Source organism: Pangasianodon hypophthalmus, chromosome 11 (genome assembly GCF_027358585.1).
Source record: "Pangasianodon hypophthalmus isolate fPanHyp1 chromosome 11, fPanHyp1.pri, whole genome shotgun sequence".
Taxonomy (NCBI): domain Eukaryota; kingdom Metazoa; phylum Chordata; class Actinopteri; order Siluriformes; family Pangasiidae; genus Pangasianodon; species Pangasianodon hypophthalmus.
In genome coordinates, this window is record NC_069720.1 from 18,377,780 (window position 1) to 18,393,576 (window position 15,797).

Here is a 15,797-nt window from a genome sequence, read left to right on the forward strand (position 1 = left end):
AGAGTAAGACTGGTGTTTAAAAGCATATTACCTAATATTATTAGCACAATTACTTAATGTTAAAAATCCCACTATGGCATTAATGCAGCTTATTCTGAAGCACTTTTGATTTCTCGATTCTGAATAGTCAGAAGGTTTTGATTAATTTTGTATAACAGCAAAACTCGGCCAGTGATTCCAGATATAATGCAAATCACAGGTTTATAATATGGCACTTGTTCTAATATGTGGATAGATCTGTATGTCAGATACTTCACACACAGAAATTGTGGGTAATTGCTGATTTTTTTTGTAAGGAGACATTTATTTAGCATTTATGGAAGGAGTCTCCAGTGTCAGTGCATTGTAACAGTCATTGCTTTAACAGTCATTGTCTCTCAGAATGGAGGCCTTTGCAATTTCTAAGTAACACTACAAGGGGTGTTTTTTTGTCTTTAAAAAAGATTTTAAAAAGAGTGGTGGTTGAGGGGATGGATGTTTATAGCTGCTATAACATAAGTGATAACAGGAACTAACTAGTTTATTGGATTCTCTACAATATTAAAATATGTAAGTATAAACTGATAAAAATTTGAAACATTTCTGTCATATAAGAGGAATAAAACAATTTGATGTGGCATCACACCAACCCATCACTGACAGCATGCCCCATTGTGTTTTCTTCCTTATATAAGTAACATTAACAAAGTATTTAATGTTAACAAAATATTAAACAATAATTTATGGCTAAAATAATTCAATAATAATAATAATAATAATATAACCTTCAATTAATGTGATCTATGTGGTTGATGTGCAGAAATCGTAAATGAAGCTAAATAGTAGGTTATAACATTTACATTAGAGATGGGGACTTAGGGGCTTAGAAATGAGTCACACATTGACTGTATTTTGATTGTCATTACCTGACTTGCTAATTTAATCCATTAAAATATTACTTTAATGGGTAGATGAATAAAACCTTATTTTCTGATCCTATATGTTTGTGTCTTTGTCTGTTGTGATGGTCATGTGTCGTAACCTTCTTACAGTATTCTTATGCACCTCACAGTGGTGTGATATGGCAATGAGCTAGCCTGATAGTTAGCAAATGACATTGAAGTAATGTTCCTTTAATTCACTGAATTAAGTAATTAGGGAGTGAGTGAGACAGAACCATCCAGTGCAAAAGGATTCACCATATTTTAACCTGTTGAAGTCATATTACACACATTGAGACTAGTGTACTATTTCAGTGGGTGGATTATTCTACGCTTTTGTTAAGCAGTGGCAAAATTGGCTAAACATTGCTGATACTACAAGCATACATTTTGAGGCCTTATTTCTCAGGTGTCTGATGCCTACAGGTCAAAACGATGAATGAACATAAAGCAGATCATTTCTGAGCTGTACCATATGTCGCCTGTGGCTGGGATTCAATTTGTGACAGTCAGAAGGAACTACTGGACTGTAGGGGTCTCTTTCCTTCATCTCATTAAATACTGATCAGTCTGGTGCCCAGATAATCACACAGCGAGTCAAATGCTTAGCGCTCCATTCCAAGTACTTGGGGAGGCTAGATCCCTGCCGGGTGCCTTGTGGCTTAAAACGATCTTGGATGCCTCAGGCCTTGTAGGCCTCTGAGAAAGCATATAGAGTGTTCTGCCTCTTAGATTATCATGCTAGAAACAATAATTACATTACACATGGCTGGAAAACCACCTTTCCATTTGTATTCACAGGGAGCAAGCCAGTTCAGTCAACAGTCTTTAAGCACTCGTCATTCCTGAGACTACAGACATTTTTAATGAATGCAAAGATTGTTTGCAAACATCTTGAATGACAGCTCAGTGGTTGTACATATGGCAGTGCCATATGTCTGTCATGCTCAGACATGCTAGCTTGTGAAATCCACTATATATATAAGTGTAGTGCAGTAACCTATTAAAGATTAGTTTGTCAGTATATTTTGCTCTAATGAGGGTTTGCTTATCACCATTCACATTTTTGAGTCAACGGTGTGTTTCACAAATTGCCCTTCCCAGCATGTGGCGCATATTCCAGTATGACAAGCTCTACTCTCATGCGCTTTTGTTTCTGGTGCCATGTGCTTATGTTTCTGTTTTGCTCCTGTCTCAGCTCATCCTTTTGCCCTAATGTGTTTGGCTGTTCTGTGTTTCTGTCTATTTCTACTCTCCTGTAACTTTGTATCATTGCAAAGTCTCATTGATAGTTTCTGTGCATTTCCATGCTTTCACTTCTTATGTTCGTATTTCATTGCTTCTTGCTGTACTTTTTACTTTTGACCCTTGACTGTTTTCCTGGTTCCTGAATATAGATTATCACAGTTGAATGAACCACACTGAGTTTACACACGTATCCTGCCTTCAATTACTGCATATTCTGGGGAGGATGTCTTTTTTTGAAATATAAATAGATCCTTATTTTTACTTCTTCTTCTGTGAATTTAATCTTAGAGAAAAGTTGCAGACTGACTGAAACATTATAGCAAATGCAAATTGTATTCTGTATTTGAATTCTGATATTGATTCTACACTATATGGCAAATGTATGTGGACACCTGACCAATCACACCCATGTGATTGTTGAACATCTCATTGCGGCCTTTGTCCCCTTTTACTGTTCTAATAATCTTCACTCTTCTGGGAAGGCATTCTACCTGATTTTGGAACATGGCTGTGGGGATTTGCATGCATTTAGCCACAAGAGTAAGGTCAGGCACTGATCACCTGGGCAAGAAGGCCTGGCACGCAGTTGGCATTCCAGTTCATCCCAAAGGTTTTCAGTGGGGTTGACATCAGGGCTCTGTGCAGTCAACTCAAATACTTTCACACCAACCTTGGCAAACCATGTCTTTATGGAGCTCGCTTTGTGGACAGGGGCATTGTCATGCTGGCACAGGTTTGGGCCCCTTAGTACTAGTGAGGGGAAATCTTAATGCTACGGCATACAAAGACATTCTAGACAATTGTGTGCTTCCAACATAGTGGCAACAGTTTGGGTAAGAACCACATATGAATGCAATGGTCAGGCGTCCACATACTTTTGGCCATATATTGTACGTGTTCAAATTGTACGACTCCAAAAAGGGAAGCAAGGGGAATCTATGGGAATCTGAATTTCTACTGGAATTCCCAAATGTCACAACAAACCTCTTAATATACAGCAAGAAGGAGCTTAAAAATCTAAGGATTCTCACACAGTCACTTATCCATTAAGTAACCATTGGTTCTAAATTATTTAATCAGCTTAGAAGAGCAAACTCTCTTTTCTAAGACTGTGATGCATCAGTAATTAGTTAAGGCCCAATAACACTAGCTTTTTGCTTGTGAAATTTGATGTATCTGATGCCCTGCAATGGACTTGTGTCCCATCCAGAGTGAATTCTCACCTTGGCTATACCTACTTTGCTACATGGTGCAATACAACAGTAAACAACATGGGCAATATGTGAATCAATGCACTGTACAAGGTAAACTGTGTATGAGACAAGAGAAATATACTCTCCATTGTTGTGTCAAGATTGGTTTAATTGCTTGATATACCATGTACATTGGCACTATTGCCACTGTTTCTGCCATTTTCTGAAGATACACATTATCATAATCTCCTCAACTCCTGCCATTTTGGCTATTTACCTTGGCATGCAAGGAAAGCCTGATAGCAAATGAGTAATGACCCAGTGATGTCCCACACTTACCACTTTATCTGGCCCATATATCGCTGTGCAATGATGGCAATGAATTCATCTAAATCTGGCTGCTAGAACACTGCCATTACTCAGCCTTGAAGAAAAAGTTAAGGCTGGGACAAAATTGAAATGTCACACAAGCATTTGTTGCACTATTTTTGGACCATATTCCAAATGCCATTAAAACCTTAAATGTGGCTGCTTACTGCTTGGAGACAGTACAACAGCAATTAGCCAATTACCATTTGTCATAACTGACCCTTATGTGCTTAACCACAACCATATTTGGCCCAGATTTCTCTGGTATCTGGGAAGTAGTCAAGAAGGTGTTCCAGCGCTGGGGAGATATTTTCTTTTTATTGCAAACCTGCTCCCTAGTGACATGGTACGGCTGTACAAAAGTTACTTAGGTGTGTATGTAAACATTGGTGCCTGCATCATGTCTAGACTAATCCCATCTTTATAGAAAAGACTATGGAATAAGCCATTAAAATATTAGAACCTACAGACCATTGATTAGAACCTGTAGTCCAATGCTCAGTATATATTTCAGCCAAAAAACCAAGTGAACCTATATCCCAGTACCCATCTGTTATACTATGCAATTCTTTTTCACCTCTACAAAGGTGCCTCCCTCAGAGAGTAGACCATATGGAGTAAACAGGCTAACCTTGACTGACACACATTAGTCTACCATAGCTTGTCTTACTGTTACATGTAGTTCATCTATGCCCACAGGAAATAGATGCATGGAGAGATACGTACTCGGCATGAACTTGACTCATTAGCAATATTCATGCAATGTGTAATATTTACTATATTTACAGTAGTTACTATTATGAAATCATTAGGGTTAAGCCTTATATATAGGCATAAGTGTAAAACTATTACATATACACACGGGGATAGGCAACACAATTCATGCTTCCATTTTTTTTAAGTCAAGTGTTTCATTGTATACATATTGTATACACCCACTAGTATTACATGCGAGCCTTTGCAATCACTTCTGATGTGACAGTGAGTGGAGGTGACAGTAATGTTGCCCCAGTGGCTGTTTCACCATGTGTAAACTTGTGTAAAGCTGTGGGAAGCTACAATCTGGGCTAGAAATTAATCAGCCCTAGCTTTTATTTCATATGTGTGTTTGTTCTTTTGACTGTTGGTGCTGTTGTTTTTTGGTTCTAAAGTGAAAAAAAATCCACTTCAAGCTATTAGTTAACAGCAAATAAGACAATGTTAATGGCAAAAATTATAACCTTATTTGTATTTCTTAAGCGGTAGAGGGAAGGCTGAGCCAAGGGCATAGCCAGACCTTTAATGGGGTAGCCAAGATAGACCCAATGACTTTACTGAGGTAGCAATCTAGGGTGGGGCAAAATACGTAATGTGGCTATGTATGGCTTGAGTAGGATTCCTATTGGACATAAAAAACTTATATAAATAAAGTCAATGTGAGCCAATCAGGTTCACAAATGTGTCAGAAAACATTTGTTTGTTGCCTAGCAAGCTACAAGAAGTCATAGCTAACATTATGTTATGTTAATATTTATATTTTTTTAACGTTATGTTAATATTTATAAAGTACGCTACCAACTTCTATATGAATTCAAAATGATTAGCTAATGCTAGCTTCTGACAAACTGAAGAAATGCTGTTCCTCCAAATAATGTGGTAACTATGGTCAGAGAAAAAAAAATATGTGAATACTTATTTTTTGTGTTAGCTAAACTTGCTTGTTCTTGTATGAGATTATACTCATTGACAATTCTTGTTGTTGGACAATGATGAAATTAGTTTTCAATAACAATGGGGGTTCCATTGTTATTCAAACTGGCCTAATACAGTGACATTTACTGGGGTGGTTATAAAGGTGGCCCTGCTTCATGCTAGGGAAGCCCCTTAGCTACATCCAGGCTTAGTCCCTCTAGCCCAGTTATACCTGCAGGCTGTGATAGTTGTAATGCATCACAAGGTTGTAGGACGTAGTTAAAGTTAAATAAATAAAAAAACAAAACTTAGTAATGTAGTGCAAGGGATCTAGTGCAGGAAGTCTTGAGTATTGTGTTGGAGCCTCATAGTCTATTGTGTGTGAGAGATAAAATGAGAGAAAGAACAGAAAAAGCATAACGTCTGCTGTAATAAAAGAGTGGTAGAGGAGTAAAAGAAAATAGGCCCTTGTTTTTCCTTCACACACTCCAATAACATGGACCACTATATCAGCTTTCTACCTGCCTGTGGCCCATTGAAAGGCATCAACATTGCCTCATTGTGATTTCCAAGGACAAACCCATCATGTTCTTTGATGCAGCAGCACTCTAGGGGCAATATTTTGGAAGATTTTGTTTTTCGCAGGGTGCTGTGTAGTTTGTAAGAGTGTTTTTAGCTGTTCAAGATGCAGAACTAATTGGGTACTGCATGATAAGAGCCACTGGCCATGTCCTTGCTTATTCTTTCTAAATGTAGATAAAGTTCTCTTGGACAATCCAGAGGAAGAAGCGTGCTTTGAATGTGTCCCTGTAGATTTACTATGGAATGCTTTTCATCTTCCTTCTTTTAAAATTCTATTGTCTCTGTTTTACTGCAGCCTGTTTCAATTTTAAACCCCATCTCATTCAAACTAGTTGTATGTCATGATCATATTATCAGATCCCTGAGGAGGAGAAATCCATTTATGATATGTTGAATTATCCTATTAAATACACACAATTTATGGCAAATTAGTATATTACGCTGCTACATGCTTCATGCAGGCACAAATAACATTTTATTGCAATGCCCATTCATAACTGTTGAGCTAATTAACTCAAATTATCTCATTCCCTTATATGCGATCTTTCTTTCTGCAACTCTCAGGTATAAATAATTTCATCAGAGCCTTGCTTACAAAAGAGCCATTCAGAACCATATGATCTATCCCCATTTCTCTGGCAAATGAGTGAATACTTAGCTCATCACAAGGACCACTCCTGTCTTGGCACTACTTCAGCTTTTAATAATTTTTTTGTCTCAAATAGCTTTATCAGGGGAAAGTAATCGAGTGTATGCAGAGCTCCGTGGTCTCCTGATTGTTAGCAGCGTATGACGCCAACCTATTACACCGGTGTGGGAGAGCTGCTGGAAAATTGAATCTGCTAAATAAATTTGCTCCTCAAGTGGGATTAGGCACACCTTTCCTCCATTTTAATAAGGCCAAATCAGTGGAGCATTGCACCCACCTAAAATCCCTACTGGGTTTTGCCAGAGCCATTACTTCAAACCTAAAATCTGCCAACGCATTAGCGTAGCACCAGTGAGCCACAATCAGCAGCAGGGAAAGGGCTTTAATACAAACAGACACCTAAGTAACATTGCGCAAACCCTGTGGAATTTCCTGTGCTGGACTTAGGGTGGATTACAGCCACCTTGTTTAGCCCTCGACTCTTATTTCATAGTAGCACAGATCTATGGATACACACCACAGGTATGCACAGCTAAGTCCAAACTGTTTGCCTTAATACATTTGGCTGCTTAGATGGAGTTGCATTAGAGATATTAACCAAGCAGAGAACTTTTAGATTGAGCTAATTAGCTTGCTCTTTCATGCTGTGTTAAGCGTCTCCTCTCCTGATGTGTTTAGAATGTTTAAAGGCAATCAAATCCAATGATGTAGTGGGGTTCCGACTTTTTGGTTTCTCTTACTTTCCCTTTTATGACAGATGGCAGTTTCAGGGAAGATCGTCGCAATCTGACGTCCCTGCTGGTGCAGCCAATATCAGCCAAGCTAGCCAAAGAGCTGCTCTCTGCATCTAGTGTTAGCCACAGCCAACCCTGCGTTCCTATCAAAATGGTATCAGGCTCAGGTAAGCAGATATCATATATCATGCCCTATACATAATTTGAAATTTCATATATATATATATATATATATATACACTATATTACCAAAAGTATTCGGTCACCTGCCTTGACTCACATATGAACTTAAGTGCCATCCCATTCCTAACCCATAGGGTTCAATATGATGTCGGTCCACCTTTTGCAGCTATTACAGCTTCAACTCTTCTGGGAAGGCTGTCCACAAGGTTGAGGAGTGTGTTTATAGGAATTTTTGACCATTCTTCCAAAAGCGCATTGGTGATGTTGGTCGAGAAGGTCTGGCTCTCAGTCTCCGCTCTAATTCATCCCAAAGGTGTTCTATCGGGTTCAGGTCAGGACTCTGTGCAGGCCAGTCAAGTTCATCCACACCAGACTCTGTCATCCATGTCTTTATGGACCTTGCTTTGTGCACTGGTGCACAGTCATGTTGGAAGAGGAAGGGGCCCGCTCCAAACTGTTCCCACAAGGTTGGGAGCATGGAATTGTCCAAAATGTTTTGGTATCCTGAAGCATTCAAAGTTCCTTTCACTGGAACTAAGGGGCCAAGCCCAACTCCTGAAAAACAACCCCACACCATAATTCCTCCTCTACCAAATTTCACACTCGGCACAATGCAGTCCGAAATGTACCGTTCTCCCGGCAACCTCCAAACCCAGACTCGTCCATCAGATTGCCAGATGGAAAAGCGTGATTCATCACTCCAGAGAACGCGTCTCCACTGCTCTAGAGTCCAGCGGCGGCGTGCTTTACACCACTGCATCCGACGCTTTGCATTGCACTTGGTGATGTGTGGCTTGGATGCAGCTGCTCGGCCATGGAAACCTATTCCATGAAGCTCTCTGCGTACTGTACTTGGGCTAATCTGAAGGTCACATGAAGTTTGGAGCTCTGTAGCAATTGACTGTGAAGAAAGTCGACAACCTCTTTGCACTATGCGCTTCAGCATCCGCTGACCCCTCTCCGTCAGTTTACGTGGCCTACCACTTCGTGGCTGAGTTGCTGTTGTTCCCAAACTCTTCCATTTTGTTATGATAAAGCTGACAGTTGACTGTGGAATATTTAGGAGCGAGGAAATTTCACGACTGGATTTGTTGCACAGATGGCATCCTATGACAGTTCCACGCTGGAATTCACTGAGCTCCTGAGAGCGGCCCATTCTTTCACAAATGTTTGTAAAAACAGTCTGCATGCCTAAGTGCTTGATTTTATACACCTGTGGCCAGGCCAAGTGATTAGGACACCTGATTCTGATCATTTGGATGGGTGACCGAATACTTTTGGTAATATAGTGTATATATATATATATATATATATATATATATATATATATATACACACACACACACACACACACACACACACACACACACATATATATATATATATATATATATATATATATACTTTCATTATGATTTATAGGGAATACATGACTGGGTGATACAATGTGGTCACCACAAAGCCACTGTCCTGATGATTTTCCTGTGATGGATAAATTAAAGTTACAGCTTTACCTCTGATACAGAGCACTGACACTGGAGAATCCTTCCATAAATAAATCTCCTTACAGAAAGCTTCACCATATGAATGATTATACATTTTCTTTGTCAAACAATGACATGTTTTTAATCTGTTTATTATTAGCCTTAGATTATGTGGAGTGTCTGCCATACAAGGTCCTATGTATGAGCTGTTACTATAGAAACAATGTATTAAAACAGGCACATTAATATAAACCATCATTTATGATACAGATGTGATTACTGTTAGAGCAACTCTGTTGTAAAAGATTCTGCTAAGGTAAACTTTTCTACTGAGGCGTTGTTTGCACAAAATTCAATTCTCTAGTGCCATTTCCTAGAGCATCCATGAGTGTCCTTGCAGAACACAGCTGGCTTTCACACAGTACATGAAATAGGCCTTTCAGAAGGACAGCTAGCTCACAGTTAGCAGAAAGTATATGCACCTCCCTCAACCTGTTGTGGTACAATGCCTACTACTCTAGAGGTAGCCATGTTATTTCTGTTTTGGCCAATTTTTCTGTGAATAAAGTCAATGTGAGTCGATCATGTTCACAAATGTGTCAGAAAACATGTGTTTGTTGCCTAGCAAGCTACAAAAAGTCATAGCTAACATAACATTACGTTAAAATTTATGAAGTACGCTACCAACAGCGATATGAATTCAAAATGATTAGCTAACGTTAGCTTCTAACAAACTGAAGAAATGCTATTCCTCCAAATAATGTGGTAACTTTGGTCAGGGAATAGATATGTGAACACTTTTTTGTGTTAGCTAAACTTGCTTGTTCTTGTATGAGATTATACTCATTGACAATCCTTGTTGTTGGACAATGATGAAATGAGTTTTTAAATTTCTCAGAAATGTTGTCATGGAGGTTCCATTGTTATTCAAACTGGCTTAGTACAGTGACATTACCTGGGGTGGTTAGAAGGGTGGCCCTGCTTCATGCTAGGGAAGCCCCTTAGCTACACCTATGGGCTTAGCCCCTGTTGTAATGCATCACAAGGTTGTAGGATGTAGGTAAAGTTAAATAAATAAAAAACAAAGCATGGTAATGTAGTGCAAGAGATTAAGAAGTCTTGACGTATGTGTTGGAGCCTCAGTGTGAGAGAGATAAAGTGAGAGAAAGAATAGATGAAAGCGTGAAAGGTAAACTCTTCTACTGAGGCGTTGCTTGCACAAAATTCAATTTTCTAGTGCCGTTCCCCTTGCAGAATAAAGCTGGCTTTCACACAGAACATGAAATAGGCCCTTCAGAGGCGCAGCTCACAGTTAGCAGAAAGTTCATGCACCCCCCTCAGCCTGTCATGATCCAATGCTTACTACTCCAGAGGTAGCCATGTTATTTCTACAGGCAAAAGTGTCTGTTTTGGCCAGTTTTTCTGTGAATAAAGTCAGTCATGTTCACAAATGCGTCAGAAAACATATGAATTTGACATACAGTAAATAAATGTGTGAGTTATAGTTATAGTTAAATTCATCTTCTGTTCCTTTTTAGAAAACTAACCTGTTTATCATAGGCCCGTACTTAGACTTAGCAACTCAAATCAACCATTTAAATTCACAAGATACATTAATATACATACAGGAAAAATGATCCATATTCATATTCTTCATATTCATCCTAAATGAGTGCTAAACTTTTTTTTTTCTCCGCAGCCCACTCAGATTATTGAAATTGCTTGTTGCAATTGCAGTTCACACTTTCAGTGCTGCCAGGCTTTTTTCTTGTATAGTGCTCTTAGGACACAAGTTTTTCAATAGCACCTACACTATTTTCTTCAAAAGAAGCACTTAAATTTAAACCCTTTATATCGAGTGATGGAAAAGATGGACTGAAAAAGCAGATTTTTTTCCCCTCAAATGCAATATAGTGTAGCATAAAATCGAGATACAAATAAAAACAAAGAGGATACTATACAAATTAGAAGACAGCAAATATTCAGGTAAATCTAGTGGTATACAAGTATACTGAGAATATATATTGAGGTTCATTGTCATGAACAGTCCCGAATGAGATGTATGAGATGATCTAAATAAGATCTTGACTGAATTCTATAACAGACTCCATGTCATATTATATGATGAACATCCTCTAATGATAGCGCTAAGATAAAAAAATTACTACGTTCTGCTTACATCATCAGTCCTTGCGATCTGGACTTGCAGAAAACAGCATTGTGTAAACAGAAAATATTCTTCAATGTAAGCTTAAGGTAATAAGGAATTTGATTCTTTTTTTCTAGCATTTTTCATTTACATTTCGCCATTGCCACTACTGTATATATATAGCCATCCCATGAGTTTTGAAGAATCCTATATTGTCCTTCTATTGGTGGCTTTTAAATAAGTGTCATAATATTCAATCAAAATTTCTGATACTGCCACAGCTTTGTCATTGGCTGTCTTTGGCCACAAAGGCAAAATTGGCCAGTGGTTAGCATGTCACATTATGCCTTCTAAGACTGCCAATCTCAACTCATGACTAAAGAATTCTTTCCCAGTGTGCCATTTTTGTCTGCAACAGCAAATTGGGCCAAAAATAGTACAGTGTAAAGCTGGCTTAAATTGACATATTTCCAAATTTGTTATCAATTTAGCAGTCTGGAATCCACCAGCACTAATTGGCTGCCAGCCTGTAAAATAGCACTTGACACCACAGTAGTGTACAGCAGCCTTTTATTAATAATAGCAGCTCAGTTTCTTTGCACATTGAAGATCTGCACTGAGCACACAGCATTTACATGCATGTGGATACAAAAGTTGTCCTTTTTTTTTTTTTTTTTTTTTTTTTTTTTTTTTGATGCTGTAGTATTTTTTGAATGCTACTCACGCCCTACTGTATCATGTTAACATTTAACAGGAATTAGTGCATAATAAATATTGCTATAAAGTGTACATCCTCATAAATAATTATATCAATATCTAGAATGTTTTACGAATCAAATTTGTTCTTACAAGCCTTGTAATGTTTTCGTATGCCTAATAAGTCCTGCCTCTAATCATACCTAACATGACATTAATGTGCTCATAGTACAGTATAAATATGACCTTTATAGGAAGTGTTAGTGCAATTACTTTCTTTTTCTGGGCATCATATCTCAAAGCACTATACAGTATATAATCAATTTAGAGGGCGTTGTAATGATCATGTGAATCAGTTACTCTGAACACTTTTAGATTAGATTAGATTCAGCTTTATTGTCATTGTTCAAAGTACATATACAAAGCCAATGAAATGCAGTTGGCATCTAACCAGAATTGCATAAGTGGCATATTTACAATAAATTACAAATAAGGATATATAGCTATGAGGGTGATATGTACAGGGGAATGGATGACTTATATACAGGAGGTGCAGTAGGTATTATAAATAGGGATAAATGTTATCTATTTTAGAGAAGTATATGAACAGCAACATGTTATTTAAATATACAGTTGGTTACACACGCTAGGTTTTCTTCAGATTTCCATCTGTCTACACTGATCATCATTTATTATGACCGTTACCATCTACATACATTATGTATCAGTGTGCAAGAATGCAGGAATGACTTGTTAATTGACTCTGTGGCTAGAAAAATAGTGAAATACCTTACAGATTTAACAGTGTTGCCACATATGTATTATCGCTAGTCAATAAATATGGCTAACTGAGAGCGGGATTAAATGGGAGTGTCAATTAATTTGAACCACAAGTCTGTGATAAAAGGTCAGAGTATAAATGGAGCAACATTCTTTACTGAGAAATGAAAAATATATGAAGAGTATAATCATCAGTATACATCAGTCTGGATACATATACAGATATGATAGCTGATAGATGATAATGGTATTATATAAAATACATAAGAGTGGTGTTCATAGGGTTACATAATACCTATATAAGCTGTTCATGACAAATGGCAGAAACCTACATAAGCACTTAATAAAGTCTTACTTATTCCAATATAAAAACAGTAACACTTTCTATGCATATGCATATGCATCATGACCTGTGAACACATTCATAACATGATAACATGTTATAATACATCGCTTAGGTATTATATACATTGTTATAATTGTTTGTGATAAGGCATTACAGTTTATGGGAATTCTTATAAGCATTTGTAAATTATGAACAGAATGCAATATATGTTGTTTTTATAACACATTATAATGCCAATACCAAAGAAACAGTCCTAGTTTGCTTAGTGCATTTTCTTCAGTTGTAGACACACTGACAAGTTCTTTCGGAAGTTGTCAATTTTGTAATGTAATTAAATAATAATCCCTCTGATTTGATTCCTTTTTTTAATGAAAAAAAAAATTAAGACAGATCTTGTCATGGACTATACAAGGGTGAGCTTGATACTGGTATTATAAACACTACTTATAATGAATAATGTAATAATTCACAAATAAGAACAGCTATAAAGTGTAATACAGTTTTCAGAAATAATTACAATGACAATAATATCTTATGAATCCATTATAACATTATATGAACATGTTCATAGTTCATTATAAATTTGACCTTAATAGAAAGTGTTACCAAGAATGCTTCTGTTTATTTTGAAATTTTGTTGACATAAAGGTGTATTGTGACATCTCCAGGCTGAAATATATTAGATGATTGCCATGGCAACTGACTTTAAAGTTCAATTTTATTTCTGTTATGTCAGGGTCCCACAATGGGAATGATGTGTCTTGGCCTGTCAAAAGAGGGGTTAGCCTGAAAAAAATGGACGTGTGACGTGACTCAGTGTTATGAACATCACTTTTGTTTAAAATGCATTTAAGTTTGGTTTACATTATGTGCAAGGCTTTGCAATAGCTTCATTAGCAGTTTAGCAAAGCAAACTAACTGTACTAGCTACATACAGTCACCAGAGGCATGAAAGATCTCCTACATCTTACAAAGTTTTATTTTGCTTTGTAATTTCTCTATACAGGTTTAATAAGAGGTCACGCATGGCAAGATAAAATTAAACTCCAGTTATAATTTGTCTTGCATCTTGTGCACCATACAATAAATTGGAAGTAATTGCCGGTAGGAACTAAATTAGTGAGTGGGGGGGTAATTGATTGGTCTGAGGAATCATTTGAGCCAATCATTTGGATTTATCATAGCTACTTTACACAGAATTGAGAAAATCTCAATTCAAATTTCACTTGTTGCTTTGTTTCCTTCTGTTATTGACTAAATCATGGCATCAGTCACGCACATACATCGAAAATGAATGGGCTCACTCTGAGTGGTGCAACAGAAATGGGTTCAGCCTATCCTCTGGAGATTGTGAATTTAAATCTTGATGATGTCACAGCCATCTGTGGCCGAGAGCCAAAAACTGGCCACACTTCCTGGGTGGGAGATACTCTTTCTCACCTGTCAATCACAGTGACACTGTGCCAATCATGGGCTCCTGTGATCTCACGTATGCAGAAGGGGGCAGAAAGCGCTTTCCGCTGTGTGTGTTACGCCGCCCTGTGACGCAGCATAAGCAGCAGTTTGAAAAGATGCACTTGGCTGGCTTCACATGTCTCAGAGGAAACATGTGTTAACCTTGGTTGGTAGCCACTGTTTGATGGGGATGAACTGGCTGGTGGGTGATAATTGGCAGGTGATTAAATTGGGAAGAAAAATGATGAAAAATCCCTTGGAAAAAGAAAGAAAATAAATGGTCGCTTTCCGGCTTGCTCTGCTCATGTGAACATAAGGGTCATGGTTGGTACAAAAAGATCATTGAAGGTAAACGGCAGGTTAAATGTGAAAATGGGTTTTTCTGACCTTTTATTGCAGCCGTGAAGCTGTGGGGATGAGCTGTTATACAATGTCATGTTATGGCAGTTCACAGCACCTACCAGCTTGATCTGTCTCCCTCTATGGTTATTATTGCTTGACTATTCAATTCCGTCTACGTAAATCACTGAAAAAATACCCACAAAGCCTGTATACAAAATTGGAAGCTGAAAGTCTCTGACTTAAGCTTACTAATACACATGTGAAAAACCTCTCACACTTGCTTTCACTCTAACACACATTCACACATACACACACATACTGTATACACACACACACATAAAGCTGCAGCTCATGGAGGCCCTCTTCTGGCTGTGCGTGTATGCTGGGAGGCATTTGCAGCAGGTTTTAATGGGGGTTATTAAGCTCTAATTCCTGCTATTGAGTTAAAATCCTCGCTTATCTTTGCATCGTCGCCCTGGAGATCCAGCCTGTGCTACTGCGCCGCCGTCTCAGCTTGATAGACAGTAAAGGATTTTCAGCTCCAGCGACAAAATGAAAGGACATGGGCTTTAAGGCAAATCCCCCTGCCAAAGTTTGAATGAAGAAGTTAAAGGCTGCTGGTATTGGGGTTATTATGAGTCAGCGCTTACTGGTTTGGATGAGAACGTGTTTAATTGGAACTCGTCTAGGCCTATTTGTGTGTAGGTGTATGTGTGTGTGTGTATATGTCAACTGCTCTACAGGGACACAATATGATGAAAATTTTGACATTAGAGATATATTTCACTGACAGGTATACAACATCACCTTCACCACTCAAATGTCCAGCAATCAATGTGAGCAAACTCCCTGGAGCAAAGGAGGAACTCGTGCCTCAAACTCCTATGTCCACCTTACCTCCGAGCTCTGCATCTCCCCAACCATGACTCCAGCCCCAATCCACCACCTGTGTTCCATTAGCAGGATCAAATGCTTAGAAACTAGTAATCTGTTCTG

At 38.1% G+C, this 15,797-nt stretch overlaps 1 protein-coding gene across 2 annotated transcripts in view; it reads left to right on the forward strand.

The window, feature by feature from the left end:
* LOC113526284 (inactive N-acetylated-alpha-linked acidic dipeptidase-like protein 2) overlaps nucleotides 1-15,797 on the forward strand; it is a 243,522-nt gene that overhangs the window by 153,722 nt on the left and 74,003 nt on the right. For both annotated transcript variants that reach the window (XM_053238111.1, XM_053238112.1), the window contains exon 6: nucleotides 7,390-7,533. In XM_053238111.1, the coding sequence (XP_053094086.1) occupies nucleotides 7,390-7,533 (144 nt within the window). The remainder of the gene's footprint in view (nucleotides 1-7,389; nucleotides 7,534-15,797) is intronic.